The sequence below is a fragment of the Nothobranchius furzeri genome, chromosome 18 (assembly GCF_043380555.1).
Source record: "Nothobranchius furzeri strain GRZ-AD chromosome 18, NfurGRZ-RIMD1, whole genome shotgun sequence".
NCBI lineage: Eukaryota > Metazoa > Chordata > Actinopteri > Cyprinodontiformes > Nothobranchiidae > Nothobranchius > Nothobranchius furzeri.
In genome coordinates, this window is record NC_091758.1 from 8,714,789 (window position 1) to 8,734,854 (window position 20,066).

General features: G+C 45.3%; 1 protein-coding gene across 1 annotated transcript in view; it reads left to right on the forward strand.

The window, feature by feature from the left end:
• Window positions 1–660: 660 nt before the first annotated feature.
• arhgap5 (Rho GTPase activating protein 5) overlaps window positions 661–20,066 on the forward strand; it is a 51,620-nt gene continuing 32,214 nt past the window's right edge. The window contains 2 exon segments of the mRNA XM_015969060.3: window positions 661–889; window positions 15,475–19,416. Of these exon segments, the coding sequence (XP_015824546.3) occupies window positions 15,685–19,416 (3,732 nt within the window). The 5' untranslated portion in view covers window positions 661–889; window positions 15,475–15,684.

Below are 20,066 nucleotides of genomic sequence, written 5' to 3' on the forward strand. Positions count from 1 at the left end.
TATTGTTTGTTTTTGTATATTTGATTCTATATATTTTGATACAGTATATAATGCATAGTGCTTTACATTCTGACAACTTCATAGTAATTAATGTAAATATGTGCAACTTAGAAAAATGAATGTTCAATAGTCGTTCTAATAAAACATGCCTGTTTGTAGAAAACATGAGTGTGTTCATGCAGGTGGGGTGGTGTGGTGGTGGTGGTGGTGGTGGTGGTGGTGGGGGGGGGGGGGGGGGGGGGGGGCTCAAAGGGGGCCTCGCCCGGGGAGTAATTCGATGTAGAACCGCCACTGGCCCTAACCCAGCCTCTCAGATGATAGTCATAATGTTATGGTAGAGTGATACCTTCAACCTGAATCTGTGCTGAAATATAGAGTATTTGCTTCAATAACAATAAAGGATTGGTCGGATATTTCATTATGTTAAACCTTGTTTTAGATTCAGTTTTATTCTCCGCCCGCGCGCCTAGGCTGTGATAAAGCCAGCTGGGCCGGGAGGAGGACAGGTGTCGACGGGCTGGGAGCAGGGATGGGCCGAGGGACAGCGAGGGGAGCGGAGCGGAGGGGAGGGGGGAGAGGGAGTCGCCATTACCGCTTGGCAGTGCTGCTGGAAGGCTGAGGGAGGAGGAGGGAGCTCGCAGAGCCAGGTTTCAGCTTTCAGCAGCGCATACCACACCAGCAGCGCCCGAGTGCGCTCACATACGGGTTAATCGTCCTTTTGGGATTTAAGTGGACCCGACCTGCGAGGAAACCCGAGTTCGGATTCTGTCGACAGGCTCCAGTGTGCGCAGGTTGTGGACCGTGAGAAAAAGGAGACTTTGCCAGTGAATGTGGGAACGCTTCCTTCTGTTTTCCGTGGTATGTGGATCTGGGAGCGACCATGTTATAGGTGGGTAGGGGAATGCATCTGAACTGACTTCATCGTGCGCTCAGCTAGCTCTCTCCTGCCGCTGAAAACGACACACACGATGGGCCCATGTCGGGCCCAACCGGGCCAGTGGGGCGTGTGACCCGGGCTGCTGAGCTAGCCTACTTTAGGCTTTTTACTCGGGTAATCTGAGTGTGAGCTGACGCTAGCTACATGCTAACTCACCCTGGTATGCTAGGCTAACAGTGTTCGGCCAGCTAACGGGATTGGAAAAGGTGGATCCCGCTCCCCCCGGATTATCGGGGCCAAACCGGAGCGAACCAGATCAAATCAAATATGTATCATAAATCATATAACACATCTGTAACGACTTCTCTGACGCATTAACGTCACACGAGCGTCCAGTTGAACTAACTAGTCTGGGATTCCCACTCGTTTATGTGTACGTACCCTGTTACAGCTGTTTTAACCAGTAATCCCTCAGATTCCCTGGAGAGGGCTCGTCTAAACCGAGCCGCACTCGGGTTTAAATTAGTGGGTCATCCAAGTGTCCGGTTAGGAAGTTCCAGGGTGTCTAACCAGGTTAGAGGGATGGACAAATTCATGTCTCCCTCTTGGGAGCATTATCGAGTTCTCCCCTCATGACCCAGGATTTGTTTACACTCGGGTCATTTAATATCAGAGCAGTGATTGAGCCTCTCTTTACATTTAAAGCGGGGCACTGGGCTTGTCCCACAGCCTCCAGCTTGGGCCGAACCGGGTGGTTCTGGGCCGAGCCTGCTACTGCAGCCCTGTCTGCTTTTGTCCCAAACTCCCAGTAAAGGACTAGTCTGCTGTTTTATTCCCAAAGCCGTTTTCTGACCTTCCAGAAAGTCATCGGCTCAGCTGAGTTAAACGGATTATAAAGTGATGCCGTTATTAGTTCAGCTGGCCCCATCTGAGGTTTATTTGCTGCTAACTGACGACTTATCATCCCACTAAAGTGTCCATTAAAGAAGATGAAGACAGGCTGACTGGATGATTTGTTGGGACTCGTCCTTCGTCCAGCTTTTTGATCAGGAACCGTCATCATCACACTCCGCAGGTTGACAGCAGAGGATGCTCGAGCAAAGCCAAGCCCACAAAGCTTCGGTGTTCCTGTTATTTTTACTTTATTGTAGATTTTTGACAGATGTCCCAGCAGCTAGGGCAGGAGCATCCCCAGCCCTGTGAGTGATGGCAGGGTGATGGAGTCATGTGACCTATAAACTGTTGTTCTTACATCATCAACACTGGGAAGGGGATTCAGATTTATGATGCTCAGCCTCACATGTGACCCTGACCTCACGACCAAAGCACTGTCCACACTTGTTTAACAGAGCTCATAATATTTATTTGTAGCTTGAGTTCGGAGTTTGTTTCACAATTCTGAAATAATACGCATGACTAAAGCTCGAGTGGAACTCCAGTGACGCTTTAGGTGGGTCGGTTTGTACAGAACAGCTGTTATTATGCATCAATAAGCATTTTACAACACTTTATTAGGGTGAAGCAGTCGGTTGCACTGTCACCTCTCAGCAGGAAGGTTGCTGGTTCTAATCCCAGCTGCAGCCTTTCTGCATGTTCTCCCATGCATTTTCTCCAGGTACTCCGGTTTCCTCCCTCACATGCTAGGTGAACTAACTGCATTGATTTATCCACAGTTCTGAGTTGCTTTGAGTTAAATGTCTGATAAACAAACAAACATGCTCCTCTGCACGTTACTGTTAACGGTCGGTAAAGCTGGTGGAGAGAACCGAATAAAATGAGTATTTATGTCTGTGTTTGAGATGGTTGGTGTTTTGCTGCAGGGTTCAAATGCTTTCTTCCTGAAGGGGAGCGCCTCTTTTAAAGCAGCCGTAGCGCTTTGTAGTGCTGGAACCCACAATGGTAAAGGACTCGTATTTGATATGAGCCTACTAGTCCTCTACAACCCCCCAAGATCCTTTACAACACAGTTATTCACACACACACACACACACACACACACACACACACACACACACACACACACACACACACACACACACACACACACACACACACACACACACACACACACACACACACACACACACACACACACCATTCATTCCTGGTGATGATGAGCTGCATTGTAGTAGGGCCTGACCGATACCGATATAAAACTTTTAACAAAGGCCGATAGCCGATATAATGGCCGATAAATCTCCCTCACAAAAAAAATACAAATGTTCTTAAGATTAAACCCTTCATTCTCTGCCTTTTTGATGCTAACTTATTTCTATATTACACACCAAAGAACTGTCTCAATAACTCACCAAGGTTTCCAAGTAATGCAAATAAGATTTATTTTGCAATCTCAAAAACAACAGAACACACAAACTCAGTCAGTATAAATCTAACGTTAAAGTTTTTTTGTTTTCTGAGTCTGTGGAGTTTTACACTTTTGTGTTTTGATCCTCTCCAAAGCCGACAGTATTAGGAAAATAAAAATAAGATACGTTAAATGACTAGTATGTGGCAATGTATAAGCCTTATGTAAAATATAAGGCTGAAAAAATACAATAGATTTATTCTATTGCAGAGAGGAATGTTTATTTTCTCGTATTACCGCCCCTACTCCTCTCCCAGCTAGGGAGAGGAGGGGGGACACCCTGCACAGCGTTTCATTGCTTTGTTGCCAACCCCCCCTCGCCCGTCCTCTGCTGCGACAACGGTCGTGTGCCGCCGAAGCGCCGCGAAACGGGGACCGCCTTCATTCGTCGCCCTTGTTATCCTATTCTATAGGCCACATGGGCTGCCGAAGCGCTGCGCGCCGGCGCTCCGCCCGCACCGTGCAGCGATCGTTTCGGCGTCTGTACTATTTTTTTCGCGAGCCGCGGGTGAACCGCGTGAGTTTGAAAAGACTGCTGAAGAAGAGCGGAGGAAATTGTCTGAGAATATTCCAGAATGTCTACCAGAAAAAGGCCAATGTTACTTACTTACTGCCCTGCATGACTGAAGGGGAAGCAGCGTGAGCTCTGCATAGAGCGTAATGCTGCGGCAGTTTAATTTATTTTTTCAGGTTAACTTTTCAATACGAGGCCACGAGGCACACAATAAACTTAGGAAGCATGTTGAGGGGAAACATACTTTTGTCATTGCTTATTTTACAGTTCAACTTACCACTGACACAACAAATATGCTTAAAACTGAAGACTTACCTCCTACTTCCTCATCACCGTTGTCTCCTCTGCTGCTGCTCCGCTGCATGTGTGCTGTGACTGTGACATGAGTTCATAAAGCTGGCGCCATCTGCTGGATAGGTAGCGCAATATCGGCCATATCGGCCGTCTTTTTGGCCGATAGCCGATAGTGTTACTGACCCCTATATCGGCCGGCCGATATATCGGCCGGCCGATATATCGGCCGATAATATTGGCCGATATATCGGTCGGGCCCTACATTGTAGCCACAGCTGCTCTGACAGAGGCAAGGCATGTCTTGCCCAAGGACATGACTACCACAAACGGGGGTCAAACCTGCAACCCTCCGGTTATGGGGCGGGGACTTAACTTCTCTGCCATCGTTGTCCATTTTTTGAATTAGTGCCTTTGGGGAAAACGTGTTTTTCTGTAGAAGGTCCATATAAACGTGACGGGATGGGTTAATCGTTGACGGTGTGCTCTGCTGTTTGAGGGCTTAACATCATTTAGTCATCTCTAAAACCAGCTTGCCAAGTGATACCTTAATCCCTCCCTGCAGCCTCAGCGTGATGGGAATAATCATGATGCTCGAGCCTTCTTTTAGCCATTAGTGCAGCACAAATGTAGTGTGGGCTTTGGCGGTGGCTGTTGGTATTAAAAAGTCCATCATAAGCTCCCTCCAGGAGGCTCCCAGCATGCTGCTGCTCGTATGTTTCTGCAGGTTAACGTTTAAGCTGCAGAAACATACGGAGCCTGTGTGGTGCGAGAACAGCAGCTGTACACTGTTCAGTGGCAAAAATGCAAAACTGATGCTTTAGTTGGATTTTTCTAGATTTTTAGTTAAAACAGGAATTGGTGGAAACGAGTGTCCCTGAATATCCTTGACAGTTGTAAACGAAAAGCAAACTTAAAGATAAATACGTAAATGTTGCTGTCTCTGTTCTGTTAGCTTGTTGACAGCTTTTATTTATTTTCCACCTGGCTTACAGATATTATTGAGCTGTGACGTTTCTCATAAACAGGCATCGCTCCGTTATTCCTTTACAGCAGAAACTACAAAGATGTCGTCAGCTCAGGAACGGCACTCGTTTGAAACAGCTTTGGAATCAACTGGATGCTTTAGACTTTGGCATTTCTTTGACTCAAGAGCAGACGGATGCACTTAAGTCCTTTATTTAGAAAAGGATGCATTTGCTGCTTCTTTTATGGTGTATGGTGGTCTGTCCTATTGACTGACTTCAATAGCATGGAATACGTGACATTGTTCTTTGCTCTGATTGGACCTACTACTGTCCAGCTGTGTGCGTAGACGGTTTGAAAGACACCTCTATATTCCACCCACAGCTGAGCCCTGCCTACGGGTCGTGGTCAGACTAGATTTTCATATCTTGCCAAGCTAGACGGTTTTACCTTCAGAATCACAGTTTTGAAGCGCATCACAAATATGTTGCTCTAGGAATGTTTAAGAGGGACATCCGTCTTTTCCAGATCATTCAATTTCAGTTTCAGTTTTATTTACATAGCGCCAAATCACAACAAGTCGTCTCAAGGCACTTCACATAATAAACATTCCAATTCAGGTCAGTTCATTGAGCCAATCAGAAATAATGTTTCCTGTATAAGGAACCCAGCAACCCAGCCCTCTCAGGCTCAAAATAAGTTTTGATAAAAGGACGAACAACTAAGTCCTTCAGGGGTGCTTCTGAGTTAAAAAAATGCTCATGAAATACGTGTGTGGAGTAGCCAGGTAGGCAGGTTTTAATGCTGCTAATCTGCAACGCCTGCCTCCAGAGGGTTAAGTCAAACATGTTTTGCTTACAACTGCAGGTTGAGGTTAGCTAGATGCACTATCACAGCCATGCTGAACACCATGGCGGTTAACCCCGTCAGGGTGATACAACTAAGCAAACATGTCCACTTCACCGACCTGAATCAAAAAAGTCTTCGTCCTTCCGTTAAACGCCAACACCTTCCCTAATGTCAGCCAGCGGACATCTGAGAGATGTGATTAGTCTATGTGCTCATTTCCATTCATTAGCTGAATAAATCCGCAGTAATGAAGCCCACGGGCACAAATAGTTTGCAAGTCTCACCACGTGTGTGCTGATGAAGGTGGTGAAGTAACTTCTTCACTCGCTTCAGTGAGACATTTTCAATCTGATGCTTGTGGTCGGGGCTCAGGTCGTACCTGCCTCAGCCAGAGCCTTTCATCCACCAGGGTAAGGTCGGCTCTGCTTTACGGGATCGGGTATCTGCACGATAAGATCTGTGTTGTCATACTTTTAAAAGTGTACCTACACCACGTAGATGTAGTCCAGCTGCTGCAAGCAACAACATCTAATAAAAAACTCAGGAGAGGACCCATTAGTGTTGTACGTGTAGTTGTGGCACGTGTGTTTGCTTTAGCTGTTCAGATGTGAAAGCTCTCAGCATCAAATCGCACCTAAAGGCAGCTTCAGGATAGCACGTAGAAAATTAAAGATCTGATTCTTCTGTCCTTTAAAGCCTCAGTGTGTGATATGTTTACCTGTTTACCATCAAATCCTGTTTCCAGTTCACAAACTTGTCCTTTTTCACTAATATTTCTCACCAACGTCAATTCTAAATATTCCCCTCAGCTCGAAATTTTTGTTTTAAATCCATAAACTGTGGTCGGTGCTCCACGGCCATCCACCATCTTAAAATACAGTAGCTGTTTAGGGACATACGAGCTCCACGTTACCGTTTGCACTGTGACAGTAACCTGAAAGAGCCAGCAAAAGGGTAAAGGTCACAATTCGGTCGAATGTCCGTTTTACGGCGAGCGTCAGATACCCACGCTCTGGCACAGCGCATCGCCTCCCAATGCGCAGGGGTTCGTCACCTGCTGTCTTTTCCAAGGACTCCATCTTGTCGGTCATTATCACGTGACAGCGACTAGTCTATGAAAGGCATAAAAAGTCAGTACAGAGCAGTGAAATCGACCAGTTGATACAACCCCTAGTTGCCATCACTTGCCTTGACGCTCTCCTTGCAAACTTTGCAAATGATGTTTTGTTGCTCTGTGTCGTCTGGTGAAAAACCAAACCAGGTCCATCTAATGGACGAGGCGTTTCTCTTCGGAGCGAAAACCTCGTTGTCGACCACCACCAGCAGGCAACGTGGGTTAAGTGTCTTGCCCAAGGACACAACGACAGCAACAGACTGAGCGGGGCTCGAACCTGCAACCTTCCGATTACGGGGCGAGCTCTTAACTCCTGTGCCACCGTCGCCCCACAGTTAAGGTCAAACAAAGGCGTGTCATTCGCCAATAAGCAGAGGTTTTCTAAAGGTAAGTTCCCTTCTCGTACAGAGGCAGAAATCGTGATGAAAAGGTCTCTAAAAAATGACAGACCGTCAGATGTGTAGATCGTAAAATGGTCTAAAATCGTCATATCGCCTAGGGCTGGGGGTAAACGATTATTTTTAAAACGATTATTCTGACGATTATTTTATCGAATAGTCGACTATTCTAATGACTATTTAGAAAATTAATCTAATGATTATTTTTCTATTGCACAATTAACAAAAACCAGAAAATCTCAAATAAATTCCTCAAAAAAATTGATAAATTCTTACTGTAAGAGAATAAACACCACAGGCCTTCCATTTTGTATAACATTGCGTTTATTGTGTTGGTTGGTTATGTTCTGATGACGTGTAGAACTTGGGAGTGCAGGCTGCTGCCTGAGAGGTGGTAGAAGATGGAGTGTCTCCATGCTGCTTTGTTTTGGTCACTTATGTGCGTGAGGCGAGTGGTCTTACGGGTTAAACCAAACTCAAGGTGATATTTTACACTAAACCGAAAACCCACAACACTCTAAATGTAATAAAAGGGAGATCTACACCACAAAAAAGATGAACTCTAAACCAAAACGTAACAGCTTATCCCAATGCAAGAATCTGTTAGCGAAGATGCTAACAGTAGCTTTACCAACATTAAGTTCAAGTTACCAAGTTTAAATAAACCAAAAACACCCAGCAGCAAACAGACCAGCACGGAGGAGAGACTGCTAGCACCAAAACAGCTCTCCTCATGTCTGAAAGAAGCTCCTTTATGAAGGGAGAAGCGCTCCCGGTGATTTTCTACATCTGCGATAGACACGAAGCAGCGCATCTGACCCCGGAAGTTGTTGTCCGTTGCCGGGAGACGAAGGGGCAAAACAGGAAAATAATCTAGTAGTGGACGGACGTTGTTCCGGGTCTTCGGTATTTGGCGGAGATGTTAGTGAAGGCGGAGAAGAGGGCGAACTAGAGGAAAAACAGGCAGATTTCTCTTCTATTTACAAACTCCTGGGGATGCAGCAAGTGGGCGCGGTGCGTCGACTTCCGGATCTGACGTCGACAAATTTTTAGAATCGAGCCGTCGACTTCGTCGAGGCTTCGCTACAGCCCTAATATCGCCCAGCCCTACGATGTAGTTCTCCACGCGTTCCAGAGATGACGTGCTTCTCCGAGTGCTTCTTCTGAAATGTTAACTTTAGACTTGGGTCTCTTGTGGCTGGTAATCCATGGGAGTTTACGCACAGCATACACAGCGTGTCCCCCAGCTCTAGCTATGGCTGACAAGTAGGGCTGTAGCGAAGCGTCGATGACGTTGACGGCTCGATCCTAAAAATTTGTCGACGTCAGATCCGGAAGTCGACGCACCGCGCCCACTTGTTGCATCCCCAGGAGTTTGTAAATAGAGGAGGAATCTGCCTGTTTTTCCTCTAGTTCACCCTCTTCTCCGCCTTCACTAACATCTCCGCCAAGTACCGAAGACCCGGAACAATGTCCGCCCGCTACTAGATTCCTTTCCTGTTTTGCCCACCTTCGTCTCCCGGCAACGGACAACAACTTCCGGGGTCAGATGCGCTGCTCCGTCTACCGCAGATGTAGAAAATCACTGGGAGCGTTTCTCCCTTCATAAAGGAGCTTCTTTCAGACATTAGGAGAGCTGTTTTGGTGCTAGCAGTCTCTCCTCCATTTTGCTGCTGGGTGTTTTTGGTTTATTTAAACTTGGTAACTTGAACTTAGTGTTGGCGAAGCTACTGTTAGCATTTTTGCTAACAGCTTCATGCGTTTGGATAAGCTGTTACATTTTGGTTTAGAGTTCATCTTTTTTGTGGTGCAGGTCTCCCTTTTATTACATTTAGAGTGTTGTGGGTTTTCGGTTTAGTTTAAAATATCACCTTGAGTTTGGTTTAACCACCCAGTTTAGAGTTTGGACCTTTGGAGATCCTTATTTTGGTCCAGAACCCAGTAATCTTTGCCCAGTGGGACATCCCTAGTTATTTGTACTTTTGTTTTAATTCCCCACAGGCAGAATTAGTTTTATTATTCCCAAGCCGTGGATGAAAAGATTTGTTTTTTTGTAGTTGTAAATAAACCTGATCATCATTTTAACTTTTAAATCCCGTTATTGTCCCTTCCTTTTTGCACACGAGCCAAACTTCCCAGCAAGGGTCGTAACACCACTCGCCTCACGCGCATAAGTGACCAAAACAAAGCAGCATGGAGACACTCCGTCTCCAACCACCTCTCAGGCAGCAGCCTGCACTCCCAAGTTCTACACGTCACCAGAACACAACCAACCGCAACACAGTAAAAACAGTGTTATACAAAATGGAAGGCCTGTAGTGTTTATTCTCTTACAGTAAGAATTTATCAATTTTTTGAGGAATTTAAGATTTTTTGGTTTTTATTAACTGTCCAATAGAAAAATAATCATTAGACTAATTGTCTAAATAGTAATTAGAATAGTCGACTATTCGATAAAATAATCGTCAGAATAATCGTTTTAAAAATAATCGTTTATCCCCAGCTCTGCTGACAAGTAGCTCGGGGTGCCCATCTCCACCACGCCAGCCGTGAGCCTCGATTAGCTGGTGGCTAAGTCAGCGTTGATTACTTGATCTCCACAGTGTGTCCTCGGCTCACCAACCCTCCTTCCCCGGCCGTGGCTAACAAGCAGCCAATGATCGCTCCATATCCATTAGCTGGTAGCGGCAACTAGGGCTGCAACAAACGATTATTTGGATAATCGATTAATCGGATGGGGTCTCGACACGATTAATCGATTAATCGGATTACATAGGGACATTTTTAAAAACTGCCAGGGAAACGTTATTTTTCTCCTTCCTTCACTTTATTAAACACAACATTATTAGAAAACAGTTCAATAGCAGAAAAACAACATGCCATCACCTAAATTGTCTTATAAGGCGTATAGACAGAGACCCTAAGCTACATCTATCTGTGACCTAAAATGCTTGGTCCAAATTAAACAGCTTAAAGAGCAAGTCAACCCCTACCAGAGTCTAACTCTACTCCCGCTTCATGTTTGAAAAATGCAACACATGCTGTTGCCTGGCAGACCGAGAGGGCGGAGCCGCTAACAAATACACACACACTCAGGCTCATGACAGCATTGTGACATCATAATGTACCAGTTTACATCATAGCATACTTCTTAGCCAATAGCGGTGGCAGATTTAAATTAAAATACAGTGCAGAGTTTTTACCTGACAACGGCACAACACTGCCAGTTTTAAGCAGAATATTTAAATTTTAACTAAGATGCACTGAAGTGCCAAATTATTGACAACACGTGTCTGCAGCACGATTAGACACTCGTTTATTTAGTTTATCAGCAAAAAAAAGTTTATTTGGGGGTGACTTGCTCTTTAAGGGCAATTCTCATCTGTTTTGTTTGATCTCATCTGTAGACATTTATTATAATTGGGGATGTCAAACAACTAATTTTTAAATGTAATTAAACATAGACTGTGAATTAATCAAAATTAATCACTATTTCCAAAAATGACTGAAAAATACCAAATAAAACAAAAGTAAATGAATGCCATCCTCCTTGCGATGATGCCCTGGGCAACTGCCATAAAGTCACATCAAGAAATGCTGCTGATCATTCCAATGATCCCAAATAGACTCACATTAGGCCACATGAAAGCAACTGAACCCAAAAATACATTAACCAGTATATATATACAGTATAACTGCACTCTCACACAACACGCCTGCAGCAACAGTTAGGACTCCTCCCTCCCTTTTAAAAGCGTTTTCGCTTCTGAGGACATTGTGGTTGTAAAGCCACATGTTAGTAGTCTGGCCCCGGTGTGATCAACCAGTTTCTGCGGGAATGTGACGGCGGAACCGGTTCGCAGCGGCGCGAGTCCCCCCCCCCCCGACTATCAAATAGCGTCGCGCTTACAATTTTATAGACTTTTTTTACGAGCTTAGGGCATGTCTAGCCTGTGTAATAATCCGGGGCTTGGGTGAATCACTTTTGAAAAGTTTTTAACTTACCCGGACACCGAGCTCTCTCCTTCCTCGCTGATGATTCTGACATGCTTGCGTTTAAGACGCTGCATCATCTCCGTAGTATCCCCGTGCCATGCTAAGTCTGACCTACAAACGTTGCATGTCTTCGCCTGATTTACCTGAAAATGCTCCCAAACTTTAGAAGTTTTAACTTTTTTGGGGTCTCGCTGCTTCTGCCATGTTCCTCTTACAAACACCTGCCGGCTCTCCACCGGTCTGCGCGCAAGGGCGGGAGGGGAGGGGGCTTTTGGAAGAGTTGCGCAACACAACGAATCGATGACGCAATTCGTTGCCAATGCTTTTAGTAATCGATTTTCATCGAATTCATCGATTCGTTGTTGCAGCCCTAGCGGCAACCAGTTTGTCTACATCGAGTGCACCATCATCCACACCATGACCCTAAAATATTCAGTTTCCCTTAGTTAGTCAAGAGCAAATATTTCCTAATTCACAGCACTTATAGTCAGTATTGAGGACTAAACTACCTCAAATAAAAGGTGGTTAAACGGAGTGAGATTACATCCTTTTACATAACAAGAATGTTTTTACTGTTACCTTTTATTGTTTTTAGGAGGAAATATAGGTAAACATCACAAGCATGACATTATTACATTACATTACATCATTTTACCGTAAAAGTTGATCACAAACGTTGTGAAAATAGCCAGAAGTGCGATCTCCCGACACAGGGGGACAGAATATGTCAGGGGAACACAATTTCTCACAACAGCTGACCTCCCGGTTGACGTCATCCCTCCTCCTTGTGTGAATCGTGACAGCTTTAACAGAACTAGCTTGCTTCCTTCAGGACTGGTAGGTTGATAAAACGGTCATAATTATAAATGCTTTTTTTTACTGGTCGAGTTTATAAGCTTTGTGTGGGTTAGGCGACACAGGTTGGAAACTGATTATACAATCAAACTTATGAGTGAGCCACCGTGGCTGCAATACTTCCTCTGAACTGCACAGCGCTAAAGAGTCACATTTTTTTATCATGATTTCAATGGATTTTACACATGGGGCCTTTAAAGCAGACACAATGTTCTGCCTGTATGGAAAGCAGTTACATGAGCATAATTTGAAGCATAGTACGGAAGGCCATTTTATTTTTTATGCAGAGGGAGGCAACCATGGTCCTTGAGTGCAACTATCCAGCATGTTTTGGTTGTTTCTCTGCTCCAACACACTGATACAGTGGTTGACTCACCTGTTCAGTAGCACATCAAGCTCTGCAGTTAATCAGTTTGTTAATCCCCTGTTGATGAAAATCATGTGTGTGTGTGAGCAGGGAAACAACTAAAACCAGAGTTTCCCACCCTTGCCTGATTCATTGTTTCATCATGGAGTGATTTTCTCATTGTGGGATTCTCCTAGTTTAGTCTGGATTCACATTTAGTGTCTGCATTGGAAGATGTTTTTCTTTTTCACATTAAGTACATATCTGATTAGCCTTTCTGTCTTTGTAATGAGAGAGAGAGAGAGAGAGAGAGAGAGAGAGAGAGAGAGAGAGAGAGAGAGAGAGAGAGAGAGAGAGAGAGAGAGAGAGAGAGAGAGAGAGAGAGAGAGAGAGAGAGAGAGAGAGAGAGAGAGAGAGAGAGAGAGAGAGAGAGAGAGAGAGAGAGAGAGAGAGAGAGAGAGAGAGAGAGAGAGAGAGAGAGAGAGAGAGAGAGAGAGAGAGAGAGCGCCTGCTGGACTCTACAGCTCAGATTGAGTACAATGACAGAGTCATGTGACTTTTATTCTATGGTGATGAAACTAGCTGACAGATCCTGTCTTGCTGTAGTCACTCTGCTTCCTGACGTGGAGGTTCTGGGAGAGTTACTACTACAGGCCTAAAAAACTCAAGGAGAGGATTTTCCGTTGGACTGAACTTTATCCCAAACCGTGACTTAGAGTGGCAATTTTTATTCAACTGGAAGTACTCAGACTTGTTTTGGTAGCACGCCTCATCATTGTATCCTTAGATTTAGGATGGGCATTTTAAGCAAAAATACTATTTACATTTTAGAAGGATTCTTTATTATTATTATGATCTAATATTGGAGCCTCATCCCACACACACCAGTACGGAAATAAATGCCCCTTGCTGTAATTATTGCACCACACGCTCGTCAGCAAAATAACAAACTTCTTCTTTACATGCAAAAGAAAACAATTATTCAGCTGAGCTGCTATGCTCATTTCCCTGGTTGTGACATCACAATAAGGACATTTTCAAATGACTTGTAGAAGCCAATGAATCATGAAGCTAAACACTGACAGAACAGTGGAGACCCGCATGGCAGCACAACAAGATGCAAAAGCAAGATGTCCTCCTTAAACCCGCTTTGTTTTCAGTCCGACCAACAGAATGTGTCGTACAGAAAACGTTCAACTTGTTCAAACCCTTCATGGTCTCACATGGTCCTATCGCCCTAGAGCTGTAGCCTGCTGCAGCACAGGTGCCTGCGCAGTAGCTAAAGGGCTGTTGTTGGCTTAGGGAACCCGACAGACCGGCTGGTTGGTTTCTTTCCTACATTATTAGCTGGTTCCTTGGGTGTGGTCTGGGGGCAATAAAGCTTCTGGTTAGAGTTCAGATTTGGTGTTAGCTGGAAACAGTTAAAGCACCTTTTAAAGAAGTGAAAGCTCTAATCATTTAAAGATTATGTTTTAATGTGATGCAATTTAAGACTTCTGATTCATTTCATTTATTTTCAAGCTTCTTTTTAGTCCAAACATTTAAAACCTCGTGATATAGCTCGCAAGACCGTGTACCACCCTCACCCTCCCTTTAAACACACACGCTACTCTGGCGTGTGCACACACAGGTGACATAACCACCTTGGCTGGTGTAAACGGTTGGGGGAACCTCTGATTGTTCCATGTGAACTGCTCTGGTTCAGGTTTTTGGCTCACGCTGCAGCTCTCGGTTACAACTCACACAGGCAGCTTCACCAGATCATTCTGTAAAAAAACCTTTTTATGCTGTTTTTCAGCTTGCCTCAAGGTCACAGTGTATTGGACAGTGGCAGTTCTGCATAGCAATGAGCACTGTTACACTTCCACATGTTTTACATTTTATTAAATCTGCCTTCATTTAGAAATTCTCAACAGAAAAGCTGCAAGCAGCAAAAATAATCCCGAAAGCAGGTTTATTAGTATTCCAGGCTAAAAATGTTAAGACAACAACCGGCAGCACAATCAGGATTAAATGTTTAGGCCTGATAAAGTAGCCCCAGGATGTGCTGCTGATAACAAATCTGAACGATGTATCTTCTCTGTTTCGTTCTCATAGCACAGCAAATAATTTCTAGGTCAGTGGCTGTCAAAGGGCTGGTGTTGCCGGCCATTTTTATCTTGCCTCGGCACAAATTGGTTGAATGGACTCCGTTTTTCACCACAAAGGGAAGAAGTGACATTGCTGAGCATGGTCCTTGACTTAATTAGTCTCCCTTCTCTTATATAAATGTTACTGTCCCCCTGGGATTTATAGTTTGCTCAGAAAAGTCTCTATTTTGCAGCCGTATTTAGCATTTTAAACATGAATGTTTTCACTCTAAATCATCTTAGCTAGGTGTGTGATAGGCCCTCACCTTCAGAAGAAAATTAGTAAAAGTGTGGCTTGTTCTGCTGTTTGACTTCATTTAGGTCGACGGTTGATGGGGTGACGGTGGCACAGGAGCTAAGTGCTCGCCCCATAATCAGAAGGTTGCAGGTTCGAGTCTCGCTCAGTCTGTTGCTGTCGTTGTGTCCTTGGGCAAGACACTTAACCCCCTTGCCTGCTGGTGGTGGTCGGAGGGACCAGTGGCACCTGTGTACGGCAGACTCACCTCTGTCAGTGCGCCCCAGGGCAGCCGTGGCTACAGTGTAGCTCATCACCACCAGAGTGTGAATGGGTGAATGACTGATTGTGTTGTAAAGCGCCTTGGGGGGTTCCAGGACTCTAGAAGGCGCTATATCAAATACAGGCCGTTTAGTTCTTATAATTTTTAGAAACGCAACAGTGTTCACTTTTTTCAGAGACGAGTGTATTTTTTTTACAAAGATGAATTGTGGAAATGAAAGTGTCCTAACTGTTTCCCAATTTGGTTTGTCTTGCAGGGAGGTGATAAAAGGAGAAGCTGGCTTCTCCGTCCCAGCTTGAAGGACACACGGGATTTGAACCAAGAGTGATACAGAAAGAAGCTTTCACTGGAACAAAAGGAATAGAAGATGACAGGTCCTCTAACCTTCTGACGAGCAGAACTGGAATGATCTCTTGACCTCTTTTTTTTTAATCGTAACCAAGTTAGCGATGAGCGGGGGGATATAATGGCCAAGAACAAGGATGCACGCCCTCCGACATTCGCTGTCAGCGTGGTTGGCCTCTCTGGGACTGAGAAAGAGAAGGGCAACTGTGGTGTGGGCAAGTCCTGCTTATGCAACCGATATGTGCGTCCTGATGCGGACAATTACTACTCTGAGCACACCTCTGTGCTCAGCACCATAGACTTTGGTGGACGTGTGGTCAACAATGACCACTTCCTTTACTGGGGAGATGTATCCCATCGAGGAGATGAGGGTTTGGACTGTAAAATCCAAGTCATTGAACAAACTGAGTTCATTGATGACCAAACATTTCTTCCGCATCGGAGCACAAACTTGCAGCCATATACCAAAAGATCTGCGGCGACCAAGCTGCAGTCAGCAGAGAAGCTCATGTACATCTGCACAGACCAGCTGGGTCTGGAGCAGGACTTCGACCAGAAACAGATGCCAGACGGGAAACTGAACATTGACGGTTTTGTACTGTGTGTTGATGTTAGCAAGGGCTGCAATAGGAAGTTTGATGATCAAATGAAGTTTGTCAACAGTCTCTACTCACAAATAGTCAAATCCAAGAAACCTATTGTTGTTGCTGCCACAAAATGTGACGAGTGTGTGGACCAGCATCTAAGGGACCTCTATGCCTTTGTTAACAGCAAGAAAAACCTAATGGTGATTGAAACAGCGGCACGCTTCAACGTGAACATAGACTTGTCCTTCAATGCCCTTATCCAGCAGCTGGACAAAACAAGAGGAAAGCCAAAAACGGTGCCGTACTTGGAGGCCTATAAAGTCCAGCGGCAGCTTATTGCCTCCGTAACAGACCGGTTTGAGAAAGTTATGCTTCACACAGTAAGAGATTATCACACTACGTGGAAAACTGTAGCAAATATTCTCAAAGGCCAGTCAGACTACGATGAATTCATCACCCTGGAGGGCTCCCGGAAAGCCCGCAGCATGTTCACTAAACACATTGAAAAACTGAAGCAAGAGCACATAAATAGGAGGCGTGAAGAGTACCTGACTACTCTGCCAAAAACCCTCAACAACCTGTTCAATAACCTAGAGGAGGTAGAACATTTGTCATGGGCCGAGGCACAGGATGTTATCCGCATTAGGCCGGATTTCCAGTACTGGTTTGTACGACTGGAGCATACACCCTGGGATGAAACCGACCACATAGATAACAGTGACCGCAGGATACCCTTTGACCTCCTTGAGACACCTGATGCTGGGAGAATTTACTATAACCACGTCCAGCACCTGCTGTCAGAGAAAAGACGAGGGGAGATGAAAGAAAGATTCAAAAAAACGCTGGAAAGAGTTCATTTCATCAGTCCGGGCCAGCCTTGGGAGGAAGTCATGTGCTTTGTCATGGAAGATGAAGCCTACAAGTACATCACTGAATCAGATAGGAGAGATGTTTACTCTAGGCACCAGCAGGAAATAGTTGAAAAGGCCAAAGAGGATTTTCAGGAAATGCTGTTTGAGCATGCTGAGCTATTTTATGACTTGGACCTGAATGCAACCCCCAGCTGTGACAAGATGACTGAAATTCACAGTGTGCTAAATGAGGAGCCCAGATATAGAGCTCTGCAGAAACTTGCCCCAGATAGAGAGTCGCTCCTCCTCAAACACATTGGGTTTGTTTACCATCCCACTAAAGAGACGTGCCTGAGTGGGCAGAACTGTGTAGATCTGAAAGTGGAGCAGGTTTTGGCCAACAGGCTGGTGCAGCTCGACCATGGCCGATCTAATCTCTACTATAACAGTGCCAACATTGATAAAATCAACCTCTGCCTCCTGGGAAAGGATGGTTTGTCACAAGAACTAGCCAATGAAATCAGAGCTCAGTCCACGGATGATGAGTATACCCTAGATGGTAAAATTTATGAATTGGAGCTTCTCCCTGTTGATGTGAATTCCACGCTACTTTTCAGTCACACGTGGGTCACCACTTTTAAACCTCACGGTTGCTTTTGTGTGTTCAGCTCTATAGAGTCCCTTAACAGCATTGGTGATTGCATTGGTAGGATCAGAGCAGAGATGGCGCAGAGTCGACGAGATCGATTTGCTCAGCCACTCCCTTTCATACTCATTCTTGCAAATCAGAGGGACAATGTTTGTAAAAACATACCTATCCTGAGGCACCAGGGCCAACAGCTGGCCAACAAGTTGCAGTGCACCTTTGTTGATATCCCCTCAGGGGCTTTTCCTCGAAAATTCACAGAGTTCCAAATTAAGCAGGGCCTCAGAGCAGTGCTGGAGGGGCTGAAGCATAACTATGATGTGTTGGCCCCGTTGCCCTGCATTAAAGACATGACAGAGACAGACCTTAGAATAGTCATGTGTGCCATGTGCTGGGATCCTTTCAGCGTTGACCTCATCCTCTCACCTTTCTTAGACTCACATTGCTGTAGTGCAGGGCAGCCAGGTCAGAGCAACACACTAATTTTGGACAAGATCATCAGGGACAGCCGGAAAAGGATCCAGGTCACCATCCTTTCCTACCACTCTGCTATTGGTGTTCGTAAAGACGAACTGGTGCATGGCTACATTCTGGTGTACTCTGCCAAACGCAAGGCCTCTATGGCAACCCTGCGAGCGTTCTTGGCTGAAGTCCAGGATGTGATCCCGGTCCAGATGGTGGCCATCACAGACAGCCAGGCAGATTTCTTTGAGAATGATTCCATCAAGGAACTGATGACAGAGGGGGAGCACATTGCAACAGAAATTGCTGCCAAGTTTACAGCGCTCTATTCACTGTCACAATATCATCGGCAGACAGAAGTTTTTACACCCTTTTTCAATGAAGTGCTAGAAAAGAAGCCAAACATTGAAAGCGCCTTCCTGTTTGATAGCTCATCGCGTGAGTGTACCACCGGAGCCAGTGAAGATGTCTTCCCCACGTCGCCCCACAGCCACTCCCCAGCCTACAACACCTATTACCCGGAGTCGGATGACGACAACGAGGCTCCGCCACCTTACAGTCCGATCGGTGATGACGTTCAGCTTCTCCCTACACCAAGTGAACGGGCCAAGTATCGTATTGACCTAGAGGGGAATGAGTATCCCATTCATAGCACGCCTGTTGGAGACCATGAACGTAACCACAAAGTGCCTCCACCTGTCCGACCCAAACCAGTGCTCCCCAAGCCTAATGTGAGAAAGCTTGACCCCAACCTGCTCAAAACTATTGAGGCGGGTATGCGAGGTAATCGCAGGATGCCCCGTGGCCCAGGCACTCACTCGGAAGACGTGGAGGCATCAGACAACTATGCAGACCCAGTGGACACCCTATTCAGGTCCAGGGGCTTCCACAATGATGACATATATGCGGTTCCAGAGGATGCACACAGCCGATTGGTTAAAATGAAAAACTCCTTCGGTGGAGTACATGGCCCCCACGGAGGAGAGGAGGAGAACGGGTTTGATCGTAGACCTCAGGCTGGAAGGCGTCCATCAAAATACAAACATCGCTCTAAAATCCTGTTCAGTAAAACAAAAGCATACCAAAGACGATTCCTGTCGGACAGCGAGGGGGAGGAGTCTTGTCCTGCAACACAGAAGAAGAAAAAGGGAAGAGCCCACAGGGGCAGTGAGGAGGACCCTCTGCTCTCTCCAGCTGACCAATGGAAGATTGGGATAGATAATCCCGCCATCACTTCTGACCCCGAACAGGATGACAAGAAAGCAAAGAAGAAGAAGACTCCTAAGACAGCAAAGGAACCGAAGAAGGTGAGCCTTCTCTATTTAGTTTGCTTTGCGGAGTGCTAATGCTGCGTTTTCTTTTGGCTTTTACTTTGGAAACGCTGCACAGCAAGAATTAACAAATGATCAACACGTAGAACAGAAGTTAGTGTTACTTGTATGCATATTTAATAGCTGAGTCTTTAATTAAGAATAAGTTTAATTAGATCAGTTATTGACTGAACCTCAGCGCCCTACAGGCCTCAGACAGGCCATAAAAAGGCTCATAAAAGCCTCTTTGTTAAAGCTGGCCGAGGCTCTGTCTGAGAAACGTTAGGCAGACCGGGGTTACAAACTTCTATACTAATATGGATGAACAACAGGACTCGCACCGCAGCAACATCAGTTGGATCCTCACAGTAGATCTGGATTTTTCCGTCAGCATCGTTTTGAGTCCTACTGAAAACAACAACAAACATCACCGTTCTCTGTTTCACTCACAGCGATAAAAGATTCAGTTTTAATATTTATTTTCAGTCAAACTCTTGCATGAGTGAAACAGAGACACAGTGCTACAGATCTGATAACGGTGTGCAAATCATCAGAGAAGCATCCGCCTGTGCCACACGGCATCATGAATGCAGGGCATTGTTGGAACATTGAAGTGTCTTTGATAATCGGAGCTGGGATCCAAAGGA